Here is a 27,200-nt window from a genome sequence, read left to right on the forward strand (position 1 = left end):
CAGGTATTTACAAAGGACTGACAAAGCTCTGTCAGTAAGTGGCTGGCACGGCTTTCACATGTTTAGATACAGATTAGCTTTTGGCAGAGTACAGGGAGTAACACAGAGTTAATGTAAGCATGGCATCATTAGCCCGAGGCCTAGCGTGGGTTTTGGCAGACTCTAATCTTCCTGTCAACTACTAGCACATCACACGCTTAAACATCTCAGCACAATAGCACAAAGCCATAGGAGTGAAGTTAAGTTAGTGTGACGATACAACAGAAACATTGTGCATCATGTATCACCTAATTCAAATGACACTGTTCCATAAATTCACATGCATTTACAAAAGTAACCAGAAAAGTAAATACTTTTGGTTATTATTTTCTCATTTCGCTAAAGTCTGAGACTTCCATTATATATGTTGAATTGCATCAGATTTGGCTAAACTAAATGTTTTTTGATTGCTATTTGGTGAACATACATATAAATTGTCTATACTATATATTGTCTATTTTGTATATTATTCTTTTATTATCTGTGTTCTGTCTTTCACTGTCATTCTGTTGCACTGTGGAGCTTCTGTCACTAAAAAAAATTCCTCGTATGTGTAAGCATACCTGGCAATAAAGCTCATTCTGACTCTGGTTCTGATGAAAAAGAGGAATACTGCAATCAGTACTATAGCATTATGAAGAAGTCAACAATAATATTTCAACATCAACATAGGTCATAACAACCCTGCATATTTATATACTGAATTAAAGGAAACAGCTGGACGCATCTGAATTTTATGCATTTTCCAGGAGTACTACCATGACCTGTGCGGCAGTGAGAGTATAAACTCTGTTTAACCTCATTGTGCACTTCTTTTGGCTGCAGTGAGATGGCTGCTAAGATAATTTGCATTCACAAAGATCGCTAGAGTCCAAGCCCTTTTCTGTCTTCTGATCTGCAAAAGACCCAGAGCACTGCAGAACTAAAAGGCTGCGATTGTTTGCAGTAATTAAGCGTTTTTAATGAGGCCTGAATCTTAATGTTTTAGCACGTAGAAAGAGTGAGGATGGGGTCATCAGGGAGTGATCCAAAGCCCCCCTAAAAAAAAAAAAAGTGATGTTCATCCAAACAGAAATACAAAACTCTGTGTACTGCGTGGGTGTTTAGAACATCACTAAGCCCATCTCTTATCCATGGATTTGAAACACAGATAACCAGCCATTCAACTGCATGTTCAAACCAAGTCAGGTATTTACAAAGGACTGACAAAGCTCTGTCAGTAAGTGGCTGGCACGGCTTTCACATGTTTAGATACAGATTAGCTTTTGGCAGAGTACAGGGAGTAACACAGAGTTAATGTAAGCATGGCATCATTAGCCCGAGGCCTAGCGTGGGTTTTGGCAGACTCTAATCTTCCTGTCAACTACTAGCACATCACACGCTTAAACATCTCAGCACAATAGCACAAAGCCATAGACTAATTATGATTATAATGCATATCTTACATCTATGTCAGAAGGTACAGTAAATCATTTTTGTTCAGCTGAATGTCTGTCTGTAGTAAAATGCAAATTAAAATTCTGAAGTTCATGCTGTAGCCAAAATGTCAAGTCCAAGGCAAACAGCATACATTGATGAAGGACGATTGGGCTCTTTGCACCATCTTGTGGTGAATAAAGCAACTACAGTACTATTAATACTATTGTAGCTGACAACTTGCAATAGTGGCTGTTTTTGTCTTTTTTTCTCTGAAAGACAGAATTTAAACATAATTCCAAACACAGATTTACTTTTTATATAGAGTATACATAGATTTAATTTAGATCACTTAAAATACAGACAACATGGTTACAATAGTACAACAGATTTAGCTGAGAGCAAGGTATTTCTTAATATTAGATCCATTTGACCTCACTAATTCAGCTGTCCATCATAAAATATGATCTACTCCATAAACTGTCAGCACAAATTTTAACACTAATTTACAAATGGAAAGCACACAATTCTCATTTTAACAAACAAGACATAGTGAAAAATCTATACACACAAAAGAAAAAAAAATGTTCCTTGTTAATTCCCAGCAATTCTCTTTTTTTTTTTTATTAAGGATAATCCCATTGTTCCTTTTTAGTGAAACACAAGCAAAACAATTACTCTGTAAATCAATCATAAATCCATTCTTATGTAACCATGCAGTTCAATTGAATACAACAATTTACACAAAGCGATTTATGCGGAAATGAATTCTGCTTGGCTCACCGTCTAAATTACCAGTGATTCTCTAACACTCATCAGATATGGATACTGGGAGATCATGAGTTCAAAGAGTTTATAATCTGAAAATGTACAATAATTGAAAAAGTATGCAATGCATAAATGATAATAATGGAATGTATATTTTCTTAGCAGGAAGAGTATGAAAATTTCTTGAGTTTTGCATTTCACTTAAACTTTCCGTTTTTCCTGTAATTCCCTGGATCCTTCACTTGCAATGGGCTGTGACTGGTTGCCAGGTGACATGGTTTCACAGTCATGACATCATGAAGAAAAAGAACATTTATTACTTTACTAAAACTTTTTTTTTTAAAATATTAAGGGTGGAGGGGGAATGCAACTGCACTGTTTTGTCTGTCAAACAAAAACGAATGATCCTTAACTCTAATAAAGACAATCACAATGAAAGGTAAGAGTGGGGTAGTGCAAGAAACAAAGGAGACAGGATCATCATTTTCAAACCTTAACATAACAGAGCACAGTTAATGTGTATCATTATTCAAGACTGATATTATGTACCATTAGAAAATGGGGATGTAGTTGTCAATCTTAGCCCGATGCCTTTGGGCAATACACTCGGCAATCCACACAATGTTTCGGCACTCTTGTTCCTTCAACTTAACGTAGGCATAGAACACGCTGAAATGAAACTGATTCAGGAAGGCCAGCTTATTGAGTTTCACCTGCAAAAACATAGCCCGCATTTTATTGTTAGCAGAGAGCTTTCAAACAGAGCCATTTTGATGCTAACATCAAAAACATCACTGAATTATGATTTTCAATGCAGTAACATTCTCTCTCTTTCACCATGTCAAAACTTTTGCTCACCTCATGTTCAAAAAAGCGATCCTCAAGGGTTTTGTCTCCTGGGTTGCTACCAGCACCCTCAAAGAGAAGCTTGTATTCCTGAAGCAGCATGAACTCATGTTAATCCTCAAATCATTTTGGTGGCCAAAAACGCCAGAAACAAACGCTATGTGAACTTCACATCAAAACAACTAAAGGAACAGTTCACTCAAAATGAACATTCTGTCATTTAATGGAATCATGCGGTCATGATGAAATGTTAGTTTAAACTCATTTAGGTCTACACAGATACTCACAGGGTAGTATTCAGCCACAGCTTTGACCTGCTCGTAATCATCTGCGCGGGCTAGCTGTGCAAGACCCTCTGGGTAGAGCTTGCCACAGTGAGGGAAGAGTTTAGCTCTGTCTTCTTTGGAGAGCTCCGTCCCAAAGGAGTTAATGGTAATGATGAAAGCTCTTCGGTCTGCCTCAAACTGATACAAAAACAAATCTTTGCTTTAATTCTTAAAACACTGAAATATATCAGTTACGATAATAACAAAAAATAAATAAAATCCTATTTCAGAATAAAGGCCCCTATACTTGATTTCACGGGTGTTTACTCACCTCCAGAATTGGGCACATGGTATCTGCGGTTGTGCCACCCAGTGAAGTGCAGAACTTGTAGAAAGCTTCTAGATAAGCCTGGAGTCACAGAGTGTCAATCAACTACAGCTCATGATTTCTTAGTTATAGGCCTTTATAAATAAATAATTATTTATAGAATAACGGATATACTGATAACTGATGTAATACTGACATTATATATTGTGCAGGTAACAGGCCTAGCATTTTCTAATCCAACTTACATTATTGCTATTTTTTGTTGTTGTTGTTATTATTACTTTTTTCTATTATTATTTCTTATGTTCATCTTATCTTAGCATTTTTATCTTCTATTCATATTTGATGCAAATGAAATAAGCTGACCAGGTTTACATTTCACAGCACGTCATATTGTGTAAATAACGGTGTATGTGATGAATAAAAATCTTGAATCTTGAAAGAAAAGTGTTTAATGAGCTGTATAGTTTTTCCTTGTCAGCAGCACTATAACACTATAGAATCCCCCCCTACATACAGTGTTAAAGTTCACTACCCACACATAGACAAACCAGCAGGTTTCTGTGCTTATGCATACTTGTCATGTCATAGGAAAATTCCTAATGAATGTTTAAGATTTACATCCCAGTATCTTCCATCACAAGGCTGACCTTGTAAAGAGTGTTGCGAATTATTTCAATGTTCATCTCATCCAAATCCTGCTCAGAGATGCAGTCCTGAAAGAAAGCAGCTGAAACAAACAGACACAGCCTTTAACTGTGATGTAGAAATAAGCACCTTGGTATTATTTAGAACATGTTTTTGAGTCGTTTCACAAAATTTCTGAATGCTTAAAAAAAAAAAAGGACAACTTACTGATTTTCTTTGGCTACAAAACATGCAGTGAATGTCAATCATGTGTGAATTTTTCATATCAGACTGTCTTACCAAGAGGTGTATCCACCAGGATGGCATTATAGAGCTCTGCTGGAGTTTGGGCGATGTTAACGGCCTCCATCTGTTCAAAGCTGCCAAGCGGATGGCACTTGGGCACCAGCTCTGAAATGGCCCGCTGATGAAGAGTTCCAGTGATCAACAGTATGACGTTGTCAATCATATAGCTGTATCTGAAAAAGCAGTAAGATGGAAAAGAGCTTAATAATGGGTCCTGAGAAGTGAATTATTTTACAGTTTTTCTGAATTGCTAAAACACTAAACTCCAATCTCTGAACCAAATTATCACTAGCTTAAACCAATTAGTCGAATAAAGCGCTCTTTCTGCTAAAACTTAAACACATTCAGGCAGTTGGGCTCAAATCTCATGCACTCTTTTTGCAAAACTCTAAACAAATTCTCATTCACTTAAACACTTATCACACTGTGATGCATTTGTGCTGCAAAATGCTAAACACAACTAAAGCACAGTTGTCATTGTTTGCACACAACGATTCAAAATTGTTCACACTTGTTTCTAATGATGTGATCAAACCAACTGTACAAAATATGAGCTAGTTCAGAGTGCACAAGTGGCACAGGTGACTGAATGATGATACGAACAACAGATGGAAATAATCTGAGAAGTAGAGGAGGAAGAGTACATGTAAGAAGTGGAGGATGAGGAGAGAAAGAGTAAGGTTTAGAGAGTGTTATCAAGGCTGGATCTGTCAGACCAGAGGGTTTTTTCTCTTTGTCTAGCAAAAAAGACAACATTACTTGTGATGTGAACAAAGTCCTCAGGCCGGACTCAAGCACAAAGACATGATGCTGAGACAGAATGAATCTCTCCTTGACCCTGATTTTACAATTGCACAACTTACAGTATTTATGTGTACTGTAACGTGCTATTCATTTAGAGTTTTATTTGACCTTTTTGGCCTTTGCAGTTGGACTGCATTATTTTTGCAGTATCCAAGTGCTGAATATATACAATTTATTTCAGTACTATTCAATATTCAGCACAAAACTATTCTTGCAGCACATACAGTATGCCTATACAATATATTCACCTTACTCAGCTGCAATTACTATACTTTTTTACAGAATTGTAAACATTTTTACTCAATAAAATATACTTTGTGTAATGTTCTGGATGCTGTGTTCTCCATTTTTCTCTTTCTCTTCTCTTCTGTAGTGTTTATTTTATTGACTAAAATATTCTTGGCTATGAATATTCACCAAACACAATATTTCTGTAAATTACAGGAGCTCAGTATTATGCCTCATTCAGTGTGAATCTAAAGTGTGATTTGCTTATACTCTTTGGTGTCTGACTGCACTCACGTGATGAAATCCATGAAGCTGGCCAGAGGCTCATAAGACTGGTTCCTCATATGGCGGAACTCAACTACCATCTTCTCTTTCAGCTTGTCATCAATGACGGAGACAGTGAGGGGAGAGGCTTCATTGGCCAGGAAGCTTCCATAGTCAGTGCTCTGCAAGTGAAGCTTCAGGTCTGAGGAAACAAAAACAAGAAAAACCCTTAATGATAAAAAAAAAAAAATTAAACAGATGTAATATGTAAACCCAAAACCTCCTTCTTCAGTGTTACAGTGGGGAAAATATTTATTTGATCCCCTGCTGATTTTGTAAGTTTGCCCACTTATAAAGAAATGAAGGGACTGTAATTTTTATGGTAGGTTTATTTTAACGAATAGAGACAGAATACCAACCAAAATCCAGAAAAAAACACATTATATAAAAGGTTAGAGATTGATTTGCATTTCAGTGAGTGAAATAAGTATTTGATCCCCTGCCAACCAGCAAGAATTCTGGGTCCCACAGACTGGTTATGTGCCCATGTGGAACAAAGATTAGTTCTGTCACTTTAAGAAGTTACTCCTAATGTCAGCTCGTTAGGTGTATAAGACACCTGTCCACACAATCTGTATCTTCTATTCCAACCTCTCCCCCCACCATGGGCTAGACCAAAGAGCTGTCAAAGCACAAGGCTTGAATGGGCTACAAGACCATCAGCAAGAAGCTTGGTGAGAAGGACACTGCTGTTGGTGCGATTATTCGGAAATGGAAGAAATACAAAACAACCATCAACCGGCCTCGGTCTGGAGCTCTGTGCAAGATCTTGCCTCATGGGGTAAGGATGATCATGAGAAAGGTGAGGAATCAGCCCCGAACTACACGGGAGGAGCTTGTTAATGATCTTAAGGCAGTTGGGACCACAGTCACCAAGCAAACCGTTGGTAACACACTACGCTGCAATGGACTGAAATCCTGCAGCGCCCCTAAAGATCCCACTGCTCAAGAAGGCACATGTACAGGTGCATTTAAAGTTTGCCAAAGGACATCTAAATGATTCAGAGAAGGCTTGGGAGAAAGTGCAGTCATCAGATGAGACCAAAATTGAGTTTTTTTGGCATTAATTCAACTCGCCGTGTTTGGAAGGAGAGAAATGCTGACTATGACCCCAAAAACACCATCCTTACAGTCAAGCACAGCATTGCATCACCACATTGAGGGGCAAATGGACGTTTGCCCCTCCAGACCTCAATCCTATAGAAAATCTGTGGAGGTAGCTGAAACTTCGAGTTGCCAAACGACAGCCAAGAAACCTTGAGGATTTAGAGAGGATCTGTAAAGAGGAGTGGACCAAAATCCCTCCTGAGATGTGTGCAAACCTGGTGACCAACTACTGAAAACGTCTTACCTCTGTGCTTGCCAACAAGGGTTTCTGCACCAAGTACTAAGTCATGTTTTGCTTGGGGATCAAATACTTATTTCACTCACTGAAATGCAAATCAATTTCTAACCTTTATATAATGTGTTTTTTTCTGGAATTTTTTGGTTGGTATTCTGGCTCTATCCGTTAAAATAAACCTACCATAAAAATTACAGACCCTTCATTTTTTTGTAAGTGGGCAAACTTACAAATAAATATTTTCCCCACTGTAAAAGGTTGTGTTCTGGCAGTGATTTCTATATTAATCTCAGAACTGTTTTTACATAATTTCCAGTTCCCTAAAACACAGACAAAAATTCCAAGTGAGTCACTTGCCATTGATTCTTAAATGTATTATATTTCTAAAAAAATACTGATTTCATTTAAATAATGCAAAAATCTTCGTTATTTTGAAAGGATTAATTTCATTGTAAAGTGTGAAATATTATGATATAATGCAGCACAGGTTGAACAAGTAGACAAAGGACATCTCAATCTGTAAGAAAGATCATAATCCTTAATAAATTTGTTATTCTTATTATTTGTGCGTTATAAGATCTTTAAAAGCCTTAAAATCTAGGCAAAGTGTTAAGCAATTTGTTCTTGAGAATAAAATAAAGGTGCAATAAAAAAAGGCATTTACAGTAAATTAAACAGCATGGTTCCTGCCAGGGAATGTATCTGATTGCATTGTTATCATAAATGAAGCAAAGTTTCTCTCAATTTTACAGAATACAAGTAAGTTGGAAACATCAGAAAAAAGTAGCAACTCTGATTTAGTTAGAAATGCAGTACTTCTCAGAGAATAAACATGCTCCTTTCCAGTAAATGCTGTCAAAGATGTTTAATCTATGTTATGTATAAATTGCTTTATTTTAATCAAGAAGGCAATCTCTATAAAAGTTCAGTTTTTTTTTATTTTTTTAGTTAAAAGTAAAGATGTGCTTTAAATAATTTCGGGTAACTTGCCGACAGCGGAACATTATACTAAGTCATAAATTCTCCATACAGCAGTGCATAGCCATGAGAACCTGAGACTGGCATACACTCTCAGAAAAAAGGTACAAAACTGTCACTGTGGCAGTATCCTAAGGCAGTGGTTCCCAACCCTGGTCCTTGAGGCACCCCAACACTGCACATTTTGCATGTCTCCTTTCTCTGACACACCAATTTCAGGTCTTGGAGTCTCTACTAATGAGCTGATGATCTGAACCAGGTGTGTTTGATTAAGGAGACATGCAAAACATGCAGTGTTGGGGTGCCTCAAGGACCAGGGTTGGGAACCACTGTGCTAAGGTATGAGCGCAGGCTGAAGGAGAATCCGCCCATCCTACAGAAGTGACGTCATGTGATAGATCACATGACCAGCACCATCAACTATCACTCCTCTCTGAAACCAGCAGCTTTCGTCTATATAGAAGACGTAAACATGTACTGTTTATCTCGGTCATTGCTATAAAAGCTCCGCATCTATTACTCGACTCAACATTTTTTAAATGATGATGCCCAGTAGCCCGTCAGTCAGTCAGGTTAAACCAAGGCCTTATAAACATAATACTGTAACTTACAACATACTGTGCATAATTAAAATAGAGCCGTGCTCTAGACATTTGCGTAGGATCATATAAAACAGATCAGAACATAGTAACGTTAGATACATTGAGTGTGTAAGGTTAGCTGATAGCATCACAGTTAGCATGTGCATTTAAATGCTAACGTTAGTAGTTAATAGTAACAATTTAATGATCACAGGACTTCAACTGTTGACTTAATATTAGGTCTGAGAAAAGTGAGGAATATATAGTGACACAAAAACTGATCTTCACCTGCTGAAGGGAATTTGAATGCTGGCTTAAGCTAACTGACATTAGCTGTGCTAGTTATATTGCGATTTATCAGCGAGTTACCACAGCAATTCGGCTTTGCATCTTTAAACGACGATAAATGTCAACAAAGACACGTAACTGTATGTGGAAATGTCGCTAAAGAAAACGGACAACACACACATTCGACTCACCTTCCAGAGTTTCACACTGAACGAGATTCAAATAATCCGCATGAGATAAAATACCAGCCTTAAAACCTCTCACCAGCCCCTCTAGATAACCATTATCCACATTAAAATATAATTCAGAGAAAGGCATTGTGAGAAAATAAGACTACCGGTGTAGTAGCTTAAGAGAGAGATGAGTGTAGCTTTAACGCAGTCTTGAGTGATAGTGCTGTCCGATTGGTAAAGAGTCGGATCTTTTCAGTTTTCAGTGAATTGTTTGAACAGGTTCACAAAACTGGTCTGAACAAGTCAACGAGCCAGAAGAGCCCAAAAGGAATAACCTAACGTTACTGGATTGTTTACAGCTTGATTGTATGGCAGTTTAATCAACACACATACGAAGCACTTGTTTTCACCCGAAAGATGTATGAATTTCAATTTAGTTTTTTATCAATTTCAAAATTACTTTATTCTGAGCTGAATCTTAGCTGCTAAACTGGTACACTACAACACAAAAATACATAACGATAAACAGTTATTAATTAAATTTCATTTGGAAAAATAGCAATAAACAACATGTATAATTATTGGAAAGTTTTAGACTAAAAGAACAGAAGAGAAGCGTTTTGAAGCCAGAATCTTTTCAACTGTTCAAACTCTTCGAAGGAACCGATTCGCGGAAATGAGTCGGACTTCCCATAGCTGAATGAGGGAAGTTGCGGATACCCGGATGCACACACACACACACACACACACACACAAACTCATACTCATGTGACCGAGCATCTGACCATCATCAAACCTTAAAGGGGTGGTTGATTGCAATTTCACTTTTTTAACGTTAGTTAGTGTGTAATGTTGCAAAATTACGAAGCTGAAAGTTCAATGCAAACTGAGATATCGTCTTTTAAAATTCTGGCAGTTTAATGCCTACAAAAAAACGGCTGTTAGGGACTACAAGAAGTTACTTCCCGGGTTCGTGACATCACAAACCCAGATAAACCCTGCCCTCGGGAAAAAGCAGCAAAAGTGGAGAGGCCCTGCTCTGCTGCTTTAGAGAAGAGGAAGAGAAAACTAGAGGTACACGTAAAAATCTGTTCATATAAGAATCGCGATTCTGTCTTCTAATGATAATTCTGGCAGTTTAATGCCTACAAAAAAACGGCTGTTAGGGACTACAAGAAGTTACTTCCCGGGTTCGTGACATCACAAACCCAGATAAACCCTGCCCTCGGGAAAAAGCAGCAAAAGTGGAGAGGCCCTGCTCTGCTGCTTTAGAGAAGAGGAAGAGAAAACTAGAGGTACACGTAAAAATCTGTTCATATAAGAATCGCGATTCTGTCTTCTAATGATTCTAATGGGTTCACAAGTTTCAAAATCAATGTTCTAAAGCAGCGGTTCTTAATTTTGAGCAGTGTGCTCTGCACACGTTCTGCATCTCTCTCTCTCTCTTTCAGCTCAGCTCCAACAATGAACTGTTCCAATTATACACTTATTTTCACATCGCTATGAGAAGCGTTATACATGGACGTGTGTGCAGTTGCCGTACTGTATTAAAGCTTTATTCAGGATAAAACCTATATTAAAAGCTAATATAAACAGTAGCATTTACACATAACAGCGTATCTAGAAGAATGAGACAACAACAAACAAAAAACTTAGGCCTAGCATTAAAAGCCATGCTTGCACATATTCTGCACGATCCTCTTCACTAATATCCTCTGCTTCTCAATCGGGCTCAAACTGATAAGCGATATTAACGATGCCGTTGTTTACAATACAACCAGAGCACATGCCGCTGAGGTGAGGGGCGGGACGTTTAGACACGCACTAGAATCAGTTTAGACAATCACAACACACTGGGCTAGCTAACTAATCAGAGCACATCGTCTATTTCTGAGGGCGGGGCTTCTTAAAAACAGGAAAAGATCAGCGTGTTTCTCAGAGAAGGGACAGAGCGGTGTGGAATAAAGGTAAATTATGTGAAAAATAATGCGTTTTTTTTTTTTAACTAAGCATTAACACATGTTAGACTGCACCCCATAAACACAATCAAGCCTAGAAAAAAAACAGTGAACCACCTCTTTAAACACCGATCTCAGACCAGCCCTGCACAATCACCTGAACAGAAGAATCAACCGAAGAGCTTTGTCTGGGCTGAGTATGACCTCAAACTAAAGATTCCACGTTTATTGTTTGTTTTGTTTGTTTAAATGAATGATTAAATGTGAAATGTTTCCGTTGTCCTTCGGCAAAATTATTTTCTTTTTTTTCTGAAATATATTTATTATATTTCCAGGATATAGCCTACCGTCCTTACTAACCAACTAATGTGTTTTTTCTTCATTAATTAAAGGCCACTGGCTTTTGAAAGGCAGTGTGTGGTGCACTCTGACCAGCTTCTGAAGGAGAGGTACCATGAATATTATACGTAATGTAACCAACCTATAAGATAAATGGAGAAGCTTTATCAGATGATGCTCACCAGAAGATTATTAATTAATGTACATTTTTACATGAAGATTGAATAGGTTTCTGTGAACTCGTCACTTCCTTCTGATAAATTCTTTTTGCTGCAAAATTAAAAGTTTATAAAGTGCCTTTCAGCGAAAATGCTCAGTCCATTATTTCTTCAAATATGCCGTTTATATGTTCCAAAGAGAAGGATATGAACTGAAATCATCTTAATTCAATACTAGTCAGCTAAAAGCATAGTTTAAAATAGCACCAAATATTTGTTTATGAGAAATTGACAGGTGACAGCTAAGCATTACATACAAGCAATATTTATTTGTTTGTTTATTATAAAAAAGAGAGATTCACCATGCAGCTGTGTCTACTTCCTATCCTTTATAGACCAGTCTTTAAATATATAAACTAATGCTGACTTGACCTGTTTGTTTCATACAAAATTCTCTAAATAAGGTTTCTGTTAATTATACATTCTAGTTGCCACTTATAAACAATTCAGACCAATCTGACCTTACAAAGAGAATTCGTAACCATAAACAATTTATTTCCTCACAAATGAATGCTGTATTGCGTCATCAGTGCTAAAATAGCAGGCTGGAGTCATCAGCTGAGTGTAGCTGTATTAGCTTCATAATGAACCGTTTACTGGTACTGAGCATTAACTAGGCATATAAAGTAGTATAAATGCAGTACCTAGTGCAAGTAGTCAGGCCTTTAACCGATTTCGTTACCAAATATGTTTTTCAACAATTCATGTCTAAAATCATTTTTTTATTTTTTATTTTTTTAATTGCTAAACAATGCAGAAGCAATTGCAATGTTATTTTTTATAATGAGCAAAATCACAAAATCAAGCTAAATAATAATATAATAATAAAATAAATGAATATGGACTGAATATCTATATAAATATTGTATAAATATAAAAACTGACTGTGTAAAAACTGTAAGTATGCCCAAACCCAAACTAAACATCATTCAACTAATATTTGTTCTGAGTATTGGTTCAAAACGCAGCACCATGTTTCATACCTGAGCTATACTAAGTAGCAATGCATTTTTCATACTTTCATATAATTTTATACATTTAACATAAGTTGACAATGTCAAAATCTGAAATAGCTTACACCGTCCTCCAGGAAATTCTATGAATCTTTTCCTGTGTTGAATGCATGGGCTTATGTGTGTGTCAGTGTTTGTGTGGGAGTTAAGTGGTTGTGCCAGGCACAAGAGACCACACCTCCATCCACTGATCAGGACCATGTGTCCCTCACCTCCCACCTCAAGGAGTCTTATAAATCACAGAATCCAGTGCAGACCCTCAGCCTGGGACACAGAACCCTGCAGGTAAGTCAAACATTTTTTACTTATAGATATGCATGTGTAAACATACACAAATCCACACACATACTGCATGGCAAATGCAAACCAGTGCAAATACCAAGTACACATCTGTCTACATGCTCACAAACATTAACACGATTTCAAACATTTAAGGAACGATTAACTTCAATCTGAGTGTTTCTTGGCTGCACTCTCTCTTTTTAGTGAATACAACCGGAAAACTAAAAGTGTGGCTGAAGTTTATCTTGTTTTTGAGTTTGAGTGATTATGATGCTGAGCATAGCCATCTTCAGTTGTTTTTTGATGAATCTGATGGTGATGGCATCACATACAAACCTGAGATGTAGTGAAAACTACTTTGCTCTACCTGACACAGGTAAGGTTTCTATAGACTGATGTTTTCCAAAAATGTGGCGTGTCCTTTTTCTGTTGATAATTTCAGAGATAGTGCTCTTTTTTTTCTTTTTTTTTCTTTCTAAAATGTGAAAATGGTAATATTAAAGAATGACTAGTCCAAACTCTTAATTTAAATACATAATCATTATTATTATTTGAATAATAAAATGTTTGTTTATTTATTTAACAACTTCAAGTTAATTTCATATTTCATCTAATCATTTCAAAATTCATCCATTTCAAATATTGTATCTGGATAATATATGTAAATGCAGATCATTTACATTTTGATCATTGTTCATTATGGTAGTACACAACATTTTTTGTAAAAGTTGTCAGTACTTCAATGTGTAAATCCCATGTTACATTAAGTATTAAATGAATACATTTCAAATTCATATCCTGGACTGCTTGTATTTTTTTGTGTGTTTGGTACATTTGTGTTTTGTACATCATAGGCTTACTACTTGGAGTGGAGCACCTTGAAATAAACTCAGTAGAAGAAAAACTGCTAGAAGACCTTGAATCCTATGATGAGGTGAGTAATTGACATTTAGCATATGCATTTAATATCAAGTGACTTTACGTGTACCACCAATGGTACGTGCCTCCAGGTCATATGTCTCGTGTGATTGTGATCAAATAATTAGAAAATGTTTATTTTATTTAAATTGTTGTTTTCATTTTTTAGTGTTTTATTTCTAAGATCAGTTTACAATTTTAACAGGCTAGGTTTTTTTTTTTTTTTTTGCATTCAAGTATTAAACTCTAAGGCATAGCCCACATTTCTATGTCAGCAATGTGATACACAAATAATTAAGGTGATGACTTGGATCTCGATTTAATTGGACATGGTAACTGGTCTGAAAATGTGAGCACCACTCCGCCAAGCTGGAAAATGTTCTTCTATGATAGTGAAGTATTTTTGTTGCCATTATTACAGGATCTGGGTAAAGCTGTACGGCTGCAGAGAAGAGGCACTCGCTCCCCCAGCCGCTGCATCCCTCATCAGCAGTCCTGCTTGGGTCATCACATGCCCTGCTGCAACCCCTGCGATACGTGCTACTGCCGTTTCTTTAAGGCCTTCTGTTACTGCCGTAGCATGGATAACACCTGCAAACACGAATATGCATAGAGCCAAATTCTACTCTGAAATGTTTAATTGTGGCTTTACCTTTACAGTTTATACAGCTCCAGAATGTATATGTGGATAGTGTAAATGTACAGCCTCACACTATCCACAGAAAAGTTTGTTATAATAGACCAAATATATAATATTTTAATATTAAAGCTGCACAAAGCCTAAAGAGTGCACCTTGGCTCTTAACATTTCAGATTTGTATTGCTGCAGTTTTATGGTGTAATTGTATTGCAATTTTAAGGTCAAAATCTACTCAAATATTGTCTCAAATATTTTGTATATGTGCATTTAATAAACTGATTATTGCAGATCTGTAGAGTATTAACTTAAAAAGCTATAAATAGTATCAAACCACCTGACAAAATTGAACTGTGTACAACTGCACACACTGAGAGCTAGAAGAAAAACAGATTCATCTCTGCTTTACAAAAGGTTACCAAAAACATGGTATATACTGTATTGAATGCTTTTCAAACAGAAAGCTGCATCCTAGTGAGCGAGGAAAGGAATGGATAATGTATGAAAATGCAACAAGCGTCCTGCATGCATTGCAAAACTTTCAATATTTTGAAAAAGCATCCCAGGATGCACCTCATAAAATCAGTTTAGAAAATAACCAGAGCATGTTTATGGCAAATAGTGGCTATTTTGAAGAAGCTAAAATATAATGCAGTTTTGATATTTTTAACATTCAATTCCAATTGTGTTTTGATGACTTCATGATATTCTAAAATGGGGAAAATAATACTAGTAAAGTATACTGGTAGTGGATAAATGTGCATTTATAGACTTCTATAAATTGCATGTATAGAAATGTTGCACTCAATTTTTCAATATATCCAATTGAACCAAAGGTCATGTCACACATCTTTATTGATGAAACTAAAGACAGTATTAATGGCTGCTTTAGTTTAGTTTGATACAATGGTCTGTTCAACCCAGGCACGGAGTTTGGTGACACGGGCATACACGGCTGGGGTGGAAGTGGAGCAGGTGCTGCTTCCCCAAGACACGATACCAACCAGAGTCCAGACTCCATTCTTCTCACAGACCAGAGGACCGCCAGAATCACCCTGAAACACACATAGGAGAGTTGTAATCAAAACATTTACCTATACATGTAAGAAGACATTTTAAATAATACTAAATAATGATCATAAATTTATTTGGGACAGTTCACCATGCAAGAGGAGACACCAGATGCTCCAGCACAGATCATCAGATCAGTGATGTTGGTTCCCCAGAAACGCTTGCAGTCATCATTGGTCAGCAGAGGCAGAGCAGCCTGCTGGAGCAGGGCAGGGGTATCAGGAGCTGAAAGGGTAGATTGGCAGAATTTTAAAAGCTTTCAACAGAAAATAAATCAGGACAGAGAATACGAACAAATGCTAAAATATACATTCAAGGTTTAAAAATACATGCAAACTGATAAAAATGCTGAAATGAAAGAAGATTCTGAAACTCGCCATTATATCTGGTCAGGCCCCATCCAGAGGTTACACACTTCATGCCTCCAGGGAAGTTGTCGCTGGTTTCAGCGAGACACACAGGAGACACGCGAGTGTTGTGTGCTGGAGTGGCCAGCTTGATCAGGAGAATGTCGTTGTTGATGGTGAAGCTGTTGTAGTTAGGGTGCTTGATGGACTGTGGGGAAATGATACAGACACACCAGTATTCAGATTTTCAAGTAGATTTTCAGATTTTCATCTGTGGGAATTCTCTCTTAAGTTTTCTGCTAAAAGACTGTCTCCAGTGATTCAGGTATGATACATTAGTCTAGCAGCGCTTTTCAACAGCGGGGAATCGGCTACTGAATCTTCAGCGAAAAGAAATCATATTATAGGTTGTGAGTGTGAATGTGAAGCAATACAACACCGTGTTCCGCGATAGAATGGCTGCAAATGATAGAATGACTTTCACTAGAAGGTTCTTTTAATGAATAGTTCAAAAAGGTTCCAGTTTGATAAAGTCTTTACTGAACCATATCGATCAGATCCGTTAGTGAATCAACACCTGACTTACTTACACAACTGCAAGTTATCATTATTAGGGGCCAAGCACTGTAGGTGCTATTGGTATTGTTAGAAGTCTATGACAGCCCTATGAACTGTACATAGGAAAACTCATGAAATTTGGTACACTGATTGAGGTAGTCCTGAATAGTAATTTATAATATTTTAACAGATGTCGAATTAATGAAGAATGTTTTGTGTGAGCATCATCATGGACTGATTGTCCATATGACGTGTTGTTAAAGATACCATTTTATGTATAGTTTTTATTAATCAACGAAACGATTTTGCTATATATTTATGTAGTGAATTTGGATGGAGGCTCCCCCTGCTAAAACAGAATTGTGTAGGAAATGATGCTCAGTATAATAGATATTGAGAGTCTACACACCTTTCCAATACTAATGGTCTCAATGGCCTCAGCATTGGATGAGCGATCATGCTCACCCACGATGACACGGTGAGAGGTTCTGTAAAAAATGAAATAATCAAAATTTTATAACCCAAAAACTTTGGCAATAGGACATGCAAGTTTAAAAAAGCAAACTTAATCCCAATAGATTCCTACAGGCTAAACATTGTAAAGTTGTAAATTTAATCGTGTCTTACTTGACATTGCAGTGAGCAGCAGTCACAACCCACAACTCATTGATCAGGGAGCCACCGCAGAAGTGGAAGCCAGTGGAGTCCTGGAATAAATTTTAAATGATGTAGTAATTTAATAAACCTTTTGAGTTAGCATTTAAACGGTATTGTTATTGACACAGATTTTACCTGCAGAGACACCTGCCAGGGCCAGGAGTGAGGCCGTGCCTCCTCACCATTCACAATCCTGGAGTAGCCAGTGATAACAGGGGGGATGGCAGGAACGCCACAGCCTGACAGACCAAAAAATAGAATCAAAGCAGTTTAACAGATTAATGTGTTCTATGGGCTATTTAATAAAAGTAATCTAAGCTTAAAGGCTGTTATTAAAGTATCTTATTTTGAAACAAAACAAACAAAAAAAATATTGTAGGATCGTACCATAGGCTGCACCAAAGAAGGCGAGACAGGAGAGGATCCAAAAGAAGGCCATTGCTGCACTTGAATATTGTCTGCTCCTTTGAGGGCTTTATATATTCTGTGCTCATTCATACACTGGACATCTTATCTCGCTACTGTGGGATAGTGTGCACCTTGCAAGAGAGAGGTTTTTTTTCCATCCCTACAAAAGATAATGCCTCTTCCTTCTGGTTGCTTTAAATCAGCTGTAAGTCTTTCATCTGTGAATTACATTTATATTTATGCATTTGACAGCAACTAAAACTGCATTGAAAGTAATATTTTGATCAGTTCATGCATTCCCTGGGAGTCAAACCCTTAACCCTGACATTGCTAGCACCTTACTGTACTGTTGGAGCTAGAGAAATCCTACCAATAAAGACTGAATGCTGCAGATTCACAGATTGAAAATAGCTCTAATACTGTGAAATAAATTTCTTAGGAAAACTTTTCTCAGAAGACTGAAAACTTCCATTTTATATGAATGATTATAGTTGGTAATACCTATCATAGGTAGGTAACCTATGTGGTGGAAATGGCCGTGACATATTTAATGTGTGAGTTTTGTTATTTTGTGTAATATCCTCTGTTAATTAGAAGAATGCACAAAACACTTCCTGTAAGGTTAATTAGAGGATTTTATATTTTGCATCTGTCAAATAAGCTTATTGAATGAATTCTGCTCTCTTTAATTTGTGTTGCGTTACACATTTTTCAAAAGTCATCATGTTTACTGCAATAACCCTGACCCGATTGGTTGTATTTTCATTCACACTGATAAAGGTGTGTTCTCTGTTTCAAGGCCTGTGTGTCCACATCTGCACTGATTCCCAGGTTCGGTAAACCTCTTCACGAAGCCTATTCCCTACATGTACATTATGCATATTTACAGTACATACAGCTGCACTAATCACATTAGTTGCATTACTTGTATTCTGCAACCAATATACTTTGTACTGGATAGCAAATATTATGACATTTATTTCAAAGAGGAACTGAGCTTGGTAGAATATATTTATTATTTATTTTTATTCATTAGTCATTTCGTATTAACTTTCAAATGTATATTTATTCCTGTGGTGCTCATTTTAATTCAGAGATTTAAATGGAATGGAAATGCAGCAGCGACATTAGGAATTAATTCTAAGAAAGCATGCAATATTGCCAGTATTGCTTTGAAAAGTTGAAAATTGAAATGGAGAGTGGAGAGACTGTGAATACAATTATATTATCCTTTTTTCAATGTTTTAAGATTTATTAGATTAACACTGTGCTTTTATGTTCATAATTGCTTAACAAAAATGTAGCACCTATATGATCAAGGTGTCAGTTTTGGAGCTGTCCAAAGATATTGTATTTAAAGTGATGAGTGCTTATACTGTGTAATTTCGTAACATTTATCAAATATTATGTGCTTTAAAGCAATAACAGTGTATTTATAAAAAGACTTACAAGCCTTATGTTATCATAATTTATATATAGAAAACAAAAAGTTACTTTTTATATATAAAATTCCATTTTAGATTAAAAAGGAATGGCCAGGTCAAAGTTAATATGAATTAATATCATTCGTTTTTTTTTTGTCTTTCTTTTTTATGCCCTTACATGTGTGAGTATACATTACATACATGCAAATAAATGATATTTATATAATATTTTAGTTTCCACTGTCAATTTTTTTTCAGTTCATTAATATTCACAAAGTGCTCCAGACATGCTAGCCACAATTGCCTGCTTTATATCACTATTACTTTATTTTAAAATTTCACAATTATTTTCAAAAATAATTTTATGATTGATTTGTAGTTATTGAAATGATGCAACAAGATTAAATCACTCAAACATATGGAATGTCCATTGTCCACTGTAAGTTACTCTGACTTAAGTTAGAAACGTTTTTACGACACAAGAACAATCAAGGAGTTTTTGTTTTCACAAAATAAAACTTTACTAATAAACATCATGACCAAGAACTACTGTATAAACATTATTCTTTAGTTTGCAGCAATGGTCTGGTCAACCCAGGCACGGAGTTTGGTGACACGGGCGTACACACCAGGTGAACTGGTTGAGCAGGTGCTGCTTCCCCAAGACACGATACCAACCAGAGTCCAGACTCCATTCTTCTCACAGACCAGAGGACCGCCAGAATCACCCTGAAACACACAAAAGTTAGTCAGATCTGTACAACTTTCAAGAACAAATAGAGAGGTAAACTGCTAAATCAATAGAAATTCACCATGCAAGAAGAAGCACCAGATGCTCCAGCACAGATCATCAGATCAGTGATGTTGGTTCCCCAGAAACGCTTGCAGTCATCATTGGTCAGCAGAGGCAGAGCAGCCTGCTGGAGCAGGGCAGGGGTATCAGGAGCTGAAAGGGTAGATTGGCAGAATTTTAAAAGCTTTCAACAGAAAATAAATCAGGACAGAGAATATGAACAAATGCTAAAATATACATTCAAGTTTTGAAAATACATGCAAACTGATAAAAATGCTGAAATGAAAGAAGATTCTGAAACTCACCATTATATCTGGTCAGGCCCCATCCAGAGGTCACACACTTCATGCCTCCAGGGAAGTTGTCGCTGGTTTCAGCAAGGCACACAGGAGACACGTGAGTGTTGAGCTGAGCTGGAGTGGCCAGCTTGATCAGGAGGATGTCGTTGTTGATGGTGAAGCTGTTGTAGTTAGGGTGCTTGATGGACTGTGGGGAAAGGATACAGACACATCAGCATTCAGATTTTCAAGTAGATTTTCAGATTTTCATCTGTGGGAATTCTCTCTTCAGTTTCTGTTAAAAGACTCTCCAGTCTCCAGTGATTCAGGTATGATACATTAGTCTAGCAGCGCTTTTCAACAGTGGGGAATCGGCTACTGAATCTTCAGCGAAAAGAAATCATATTATAGGTTGTGAGTGTGAATGTGAAGCAATACAACACCGTGTTCCGCGATAGAATGGCTGCAAATGATAGAATGACTTTCACTAGAAGGTTCTTTTAATGAATAGTTCAAAAAGGTTCCAGTTTGATAAAGTCTTTACTGAACCATATCGATCAGATCCGTTAGTGAATCAACACCTGACTTACTTACACAACTGCAAGTTATCATTATTAGGGGCCAAGCACTGTAGGTGCTATTGGTATTGTTAGAAGTCTATGACAGCCCTATGAACTGTAGATAGGAAAATCATGAAACTCGCTACACTGATTGAGGTAGTCCTGAATAGTAATTTTGAATATTTTCACAGATGTTGAATGAATGAAGAATATTTTGTGTGAGGATCATCACTGACTGACTGTCAAAGATACACATTTTATGTATAGTTTTTATCAATCAATGAAACGATTTTGCAATATATTTATGTAGTGAATTTGGATGGAGGCTCCCCCTGCTCAGTATAATAGATATTGAGAGTCTACACACCTTTCCAACACTAATGGTCTGAATGGCCTCAGCATTGGATGAGCGATCATGCTCACCCACGATGACACGGTGAGAGGTTCTGTAAAAAATGAAATAATCAACATTTTATAATCCAAAAATTTTGTCGACAGGACATGCAAGTTTCAAAAAGCAAACTTAATCCCAATAGATTCCTACAGGCTAAACATTGTAAAGTTGTAAATTTAATCGTGTCTTACCTGACATTGCAGTGAGCAGCAGTCACAACCCACAACTCATTGATCAGGGAGCCACCGCAGAAGTGGAAGCCAGTGGAGTCCTGGAATAAATTTTAAATGATGTAATAATTTAATAAAACTTTTGAGTTAGCATTTAAACGGTATTGTTATTGACACAGATTTTACCTGCAGAGACACCTGCCAGGGCCAGGAGTGAGGCCGTGCCTCCTCACCATTCACAATCCTGGAGTAGCCAGTGATAACAGGGGGGATGGCAGGAACGCCACAGCCTGACAGACCAAAAAATAGAATCAAAGCAGTTTAACAGATTAATGTGTTCTATGGGCTATTTAATAAAAGTAATCTAAGCTTAAAGGCTGTTATTAAAGTATCTTATTTTGAAACAAAACAAACAAAAAATATATTGTAGGATCGTACCATAGGCTGCACCAAAGAAGGCGAGACAGGAGAGGATCCAAAAGAAGGCCATTGCTGCACTTGAATATTGTCTGCTCCTTTGAGGGCTTTATATATTCTGTGCTCATTCATACACTGGACATCTTATCTCGCTACTGTGGGATAGTGTGCACCTTGAAAGAGAGAGTTTTTTTTTCCCATCCCTACACTCTAAAAAATGCTGGGTTGTTTCAACCCAATGTTGGGTCAAATATGGACTAACCCAACTGTTGGGTTAAAAAGCTAATTTAAAAATTTAACCAAAATTTAACCCAACAGTTGGGTTAGTTCATATTTGACCCAACATTGGGTTGAAACAACCCAGCATTTTTTTAGAGTATACAAAAGATAATGCCTCCTCCTTCTGGTTGCTTTAAATCAGCTGTAAGTCTTTCATCTGTGAATTACATTTATATTTATGCATTTGACAGCAACTAAAACGGCATTGAAAGTAATATTTTGATCAGTAAATACATTCATGAAACCCTTAACCCTGACATTGCTAGCACCTTACTGTACTGTTGGAGCTAGAGAAATCCTACCAATAAAGACTGAATGCTGCAGATTCACAGATTGAAAATAGCTCTAATACTGTGAAATAAATTTCTTAGGAAAACTTTTCTCAGAAGACTGAAAACTTCCATTTTATATGAATGATTATAGTTGGTTATACCTATCATAGGTAGGTAACCTATGTGGTGGAAATGTATATTTCATGTGTGAGTTTTGTTATTTTGTGTAATATCCTCTGTTAATTAGAAGAATGCACAAAACACTTCTTGTAAGGTTAATTAGAGGATTTTATATTTTGCATCTGTCAAATAAGCTTATTGAATGAATTCAGCTCTCTTTAATTTTTGTCGCTTCACATATATTTTTTCAAAAGTCATCGTGTTTACTGCAATAACCCTGACCCGATTGGTTGTATTTTCATTCACACTGATAAAGGTGTGTTCTCTGTTTCAAGGCCTGTGTGTCCACATCTGCACTGATTCCCAGGTTCGGTAAACCTCTTCACGAAGCCTATTCCCTACATGTACATTCGTGCAGCTGTATGTACTGTAAATATGCATAATCACATTAGTTGCAAACCTTGCATTCTGCAAACAATATACTTTGTACTGGATAGCAAATATTATGACATTTAATTCAAAGAGGAACTGAGCTTGGTAGAATATTTTATTTATTTTTTTATTCATTAGTCATTTCGTATTCATTTTCAAATGTATATTTATTCCTGTGGTGCTCATTTTAATTCAGAGATTTAAATGGAATGGAAATGCATCAGCGACATTAGGAATTAATTCTAAGAAAGCATGCAATATTGCCAGTATTGCTTTGAAAAGTCGAAAATTGAAACTGTGAATACAATTATATTATCCATTTTTTCAATGTTTTAAGATTTATTAGATTAACAGTTTTATATAAATGGCTTCATTGTGCTTTTATATTCATAATTGCGTAACAAAAATGTAGCACCTATATGATCAAGTGTCAGTTTTGGAGCTGTCCAAAGATATTGTATTTAAAGTGATATATACTGCGTAATTTCGTAACATGTATTCAAATATTCTATGCTTTAAAACAATAACAGTGTATTTATAAAAAGACTACCAGACTGTTATCATAATTGATATATAGAAAATAAAAAGTAACTTTTTATATATAATTCCATTATAGATTAAAAATGAATGGCAGGTGGCAAAGTTAATAGGAATTAATATCATCAGTTTTGTTTTGTTTGTTTTTTTGTCTTTCTTTTTTATGCCCTTACATGTAGTCTGAGTATACATTACATACAAATATATATATATTTGTGTGTATGTAATGTATACTCAGACTCACATGTAAGGGAGTAAACAAAACTGATGATATTAATTCCTATTAACTTTGCCACCTGCCATTCATTTTTAATCTATAATGGAATTATATATAAAAAGTTACTTTTTATTTTCTATATATCAATTATGATAACAGTCTGGTAGTCTTTTTATAAATACACTGTTATTGTTTTAAAGCATAGAATATTTGAATACATGTTACGAAATTACGCAGTATATATCACTTTAAATACAATATCTTCTGCCATATATATATATATATATATATATGAAGAGTTCAGTGGTGTGAATATATATGTGGTTCAGTAATTTTCACTTTAATGAATAGGTTCTTTTCATTGCCATTAAAGTGAAATAACTGATCATAAACATAGGAGCCTAAGTAAAATACTAATTTTATAGGAAAATTTCAAATGGCACTTAGAGGCTTTTGCATCTGAACTCTCTCTCTCTCTCTCTCTCTCTCTATATATATATATATATATATATATATATATATATTACACACATAAACCACAGTAAACACACAAACTCACATTAAATTCAAATGCTCAGACAATTGAACAGGAAGTGCCTGTGGAAGGGATAGCGCTGTAACAAAGCACCCCAATGTGTGAGTCTCCATGCCTTTGTGGCCCCTGCAAAATGGAGTTAAATGGATTTAAATGGGCTCAAATGCACAATCAGCTGGCTATATGAGCTGTGGCCCTTGATAGCGTGAAGAAAAGGGACTGATAGGAGCCAAGTCTGACTCATGCTGTGAGGGATGAAAGAGTGATGAGAGTAGGAGAACAGGAAGGAGAAGGGCTGATGGGAATGGGCCTAAAATGGGGATTTTAGGCTAATCATGTAGGCAGTGAATCTACACTTTGATGTAGACATTTAATTATAATTGCACTGGAAAGAGGAAGGGGAATGTCAGGCGGGTGCACATTGTTAATTGTGTTTGCTAAGGCAAGCATTATTATTGCATATATGAGGGTTTAAACCAACCTTAATACAACCCTTGGTGCATAACTTGCACCATTTATGCTGCAGACATGAATGATGCTAGCACCTTTAAGGTACTAATATGCAGCCTTTTGGGGTAAATAAGGTACAAAAGTGTCCCTTTTAAAAAGGTACTGTCCCAGTGACAGCTTTTGTACCTTTTTTTTCTGAGAGTGTCCAGTTTACAAAGATGCTAAACAAGAAATGCACATAGATTTATGAGTGTTTTTAAACTACGCACACATTTGGCCCTGGATTTAGAACATAATTAATTAAAATAGAATTAATTATTTTGTAGATTAACATTATCCTGTCTATAAAAAAAAATGAGATCACATCTCAAACGATATTTAGCATTTTCTGTGATAGAAATGACGATGGTGGATGTTACATTTAAAAAATTTTTGGAATAAATAGACAGGCTCTTTTGTATTGATGATGAATTCTTTCACATTTTATTATAATTTGACAAATTACAGCTTGATTGGATATTATACACAAAAAATATTCTGTTAGCAAGTGATATTTACCTTGATTTGTCTTGTTCGTCACACGTCACATCTCATGTCTCCTGACACTGTTGTCTACTTGTGAAAGGGATATCAACCACAAAAATGAAAATTCTCTCATCATTTACTCTCCTTCATGTCGTCCTAGATGTGTATGACTGTCTTCAAACGGTCTTTCTTCAGATGAACACGAATGAAGATTTTTAGACAAATAATCCACCTCTGTGAATCCATATAAAGCAAGTGTATAGGACCTCAAAAGTCGACACTTCAAAAACAACACAAAGTGAACACAATGATAACTCGTACAACCCCAGTAGATAAATCACTGTCTTCTAAAGCAAAACAAAAATTGTGTGTGAGAAAAATACTAATCATTTAAATGCACATATTAGAGTTCACTGGAAACAATAGTATATTCAAAATAGCTTTTGAAGACATTGGTTCATCTATTGAGGTTGTATGGTTTACCATCGAGTTTGCATTGCATGCTTTTTGAAGCATCAGCTTTGTGGGTCCTTTGTATGTGAACTCACAGAGATGGATTATTTTTCTAAAAAAAACTTTTGCACTTATCTGTAGAAAGAAAATCCTCTTGAATGGCATGATGGTGAGTAAATGATGAGAGAATATTTGGGTGGAGTATCCCTTTAAACAAGTACTTCACCAGAAATGTATTATGGGTAAATATGTTCAACATGGTCAAAATTACACTGCATCTGTTGTAATTCTTGAAAAATGTATGCAAATGAAATATATATGTGTGTGTGTATGTATGTATGTATGTGTATATATATACATATATATATATTTACATATATATATATATATATAATTTTAGTTTCCACTGTCAATTTTTTTTCAGTTCATTAATGTTCACAAAGTGCTCCAGACATTCTAGCCACAATTGCCTGCTTTATATCACTATTATTTTATTTTAAAATTTCACAATTATTTTCAAAAATAATTTTATGATTGATTTGTAGTTATTAAAATGTTGCAATAAGATTAAATCATTCAAACATATGGAATGTCCATTGTCCACTGTAAATTACTCTGACTTAAGTTAGAAACATTTTTTCGACACAAGAACAATCAAGGAGTTTTTGTTTTCTCAAAATAAAACATCTCAGGTTACTTATGTAACCATGGTTCCCTGAGTAGGGAACGAGACACTGCGTCCTCTAGGGGTCGCTATGGGGAACGTCTCGTCGTGACCCATGTCTGAAGCATACATTGAAAAAACGCCAACAACACGTTGGCTGACTACAGCCATGACGTCACTACCGGTGCGACTATAGTATAAATAGGTGCCGGGAAAACACGTCATTCACTTCTTCATCTGAAGCTTGTGTCCAAAGCATGGCAAGAAACCTATAGTCTCGTTCCCTACTCAGAGAACCATGGTTACATAAGTAACCTGAGACGTTCCCTTTCATGGGAACTTCGAACTGCATCCTCTAGGGGTCGCTATGGGGAAAGGTATACCCACGCCACCATGCTTAGGGGAGTGCATGCCAGAAACCATGGCGAGCACTAAGTACCAACTCTACCATATTGCCTAGGCTACATACCCAAAAAACTTACCTGTTAGGGCCAGAACTCCTGGGCCTGGGGTAGAGCTCAAGGCTTGGAATCAGGAATAGATTCCTTTAAGGGAATACGACCAAGAGCCTAGAATCATACTAAGTCTTGGCCTGTCACACAGGGGCTACCGCACGCTCTGCATATGCTAAAGGAACTGTCTCAACAGACCCCTAGTAGCAACACCCTGTTAAAGTAGGTATCCAGAGGATACATAGGTGGAGTGGTGCTCAAGGCGGAACCGGGGTTTTAAACCACTCAGAAAGAGCACGAGGCTGCTGCGCGTAGCTCTTACCATACAGGATTTTAGAAAAGAACGCAGAGTACTAGCGTGCAAACTTACAAAGACTTACCATAACATGGATTTTAAAAATACCGTTCTAAGGGGTTCTCGTGGCACTCTGAAAGAGCAGCCCATAGATGGAAATGGTGCATCCCAAAACGCTATGTTTGAGAAGTCATCAACTCGATTTAAAGCTTA

The 27,200-nt window shown here is 36.5% G+C and overlaps 4 protein-coding genes across 5 annotated transcripts in view; 1 reads left to right on the forward strand and 3 right to left on the reverse strand.

The window, feature by feature from the left end:
- Window positions 1-2,312: 2,312 nt before the first annotated feature.
- Window positions 2,313-9,567, reverse strand: LOC107548952 (V-type proton ATPase subunit d 1-like). Of its 2 annotated transcripts, XM_016229832.1 has the most exons (9): window positions 9,333-9,567; window positions 5,923-6,094; window positions 4,591-4,769; window positions 4,314-4,393; window positions 3,667-3,744; window positions 3,357-3,533; window positions 3,082-3,159; window positions 2,773-2,936; window positions 2,313-2,481 (listed from the first exon to the last, which is right to left on the reverse strand). In XM_016229832.1, exons 1-8 carry the CDS (start codon window positions 9,457-9,459, stop codon window positions 2,775-2,777), a joined length of 1,053 nt encoding a protein of 350 aa, XP_016085318.1. In that variant the 5' UTR covers window positions 9,460-9,567; the 3' UTR covers window positions 2,313-2,481; window positions 2,773-2,774. The 2 variants fall into 2 exon arrangements, with proteins under 2 accessions (XP_016085318.1, XP_016085317.1); XM_016229831.1 differs by having other exon boundaries at window positions 2,313-2,936.
- Window positions 9,568-11,443: 1,876 nt separating this feature from the next.
- LOC107548933 (agouti-related protein-like) lies at window positions 11,444-14,878 on the forward strand. Its single transcript, XM_016229806.1, has 6 exons — window positions 11,444-11,469; window positions 11,665-11,721; window positions 12,974-13,127; window positions 13,329-13,500; window positions 13,979-14,058; window positions 14,464-14,878. The coding sequence occupies exons 4-6, from the start codon at window positions 13,392-13,394 to the stop codon at window positions 14,653-14,655; spliced, it is 381 nt and encodes a 126-aa protein (XP_016085292.1). The 5' UTR covers window positions 11,444-11,469; window positions 11,665-11,721; window positions 12,974-13,127; window positions 13,329-13,391; the 3' UTR covers window positions 14,656-14,878.
- Window positions 14,879-15,499: 621 nt separating this feature from the next.
- Window positions 15,500-17,796, reverse strand: LOC107548954 (chymotrypsin A-like). Its single transcript, XM_016229835.1, has 7 exons — window positions 17,700-17,796; window positions 17,448-17,551; window positions 17,283-17,362; window positions 17,065-17,143; window positions 16,128-16,305; window positions 15,842-15,975; window positions 15,500-15,734 (listed from the first exon to the last, which is right to left on the reverse strand). Exons 1-7 carry the CDS (start codon window positions 17,749-17,751, stop codon window positions 15,573-15,575), a joined length of 789 nt encoding a protein of 262 aa, XP_016085321.1. The 5' UTR covers window positions 17,752-17,796; the 3' UTR covers window positions 15,500-15,572.
- Window positions 17,797-19,659: 1,863 nt separating this feature from the next.
- The window catches only part of LOC107548953 (chymotrypsin A-like), a 14,559-nt gene continuing 7,018 nt past the window's right edge, over window positions 19,660-27,200 (reverse strand). The window contains exons 2-8 of the mRNA XM_016229833.1: window positions 21,778-21,836; window positions 21,526-21,629; window positions 21,361-21,440; window positions 21,143-21,221; window positions 20,243-20,423; window positions 19,957-20,090; window positions 19,660-19,873 (exon numbers count right to left, since the gene is read on the reverse strand). Coding sequence (XP_016085319.1) covers window positions 19,712-19,873; window positions 19,957-20,090; window positions 20,243-20,423; window positions 21,143-21,221; window positions 21,361-21,440; window positions 21,526-21,629; window positions 21,778-21,829 — 792 coding nt within the window. The 5' untranslated portion in view covers window positions 21,830-21,836 and the 3' untranslated portion in view covers window positions 19,660-19,711. The remainder of the gene's footprint in view (window positions 19,874-19,956; window positions 20,091-20,242; window positions 20,424-21,142; window positions 21,222-21,360; window positions 21,441-21,525; window positions 21,630-21,777; window positions 21,837-27,200) is intronic.

The sequence above is a fragment of the Sinocyclocheilus grahami genome, unplaced genomic scaffold, assembly GCF_001515645.1.
Source record: "Sinocyclocheilus grahami isolate Dianchi unplaced genomic scaffold, SAMN03320097.WGS_v1.1 scaffold358.1, whole genome shotgun sequence".
Taxonomy (NCBI): domain Eukaryota; kingdom Metazoa; phylum Chordata; class Actinopteri; order Cypriniformes; family Cyprinidae; genus Sinocyclocheilus; species Sinocyclocheilus grahami.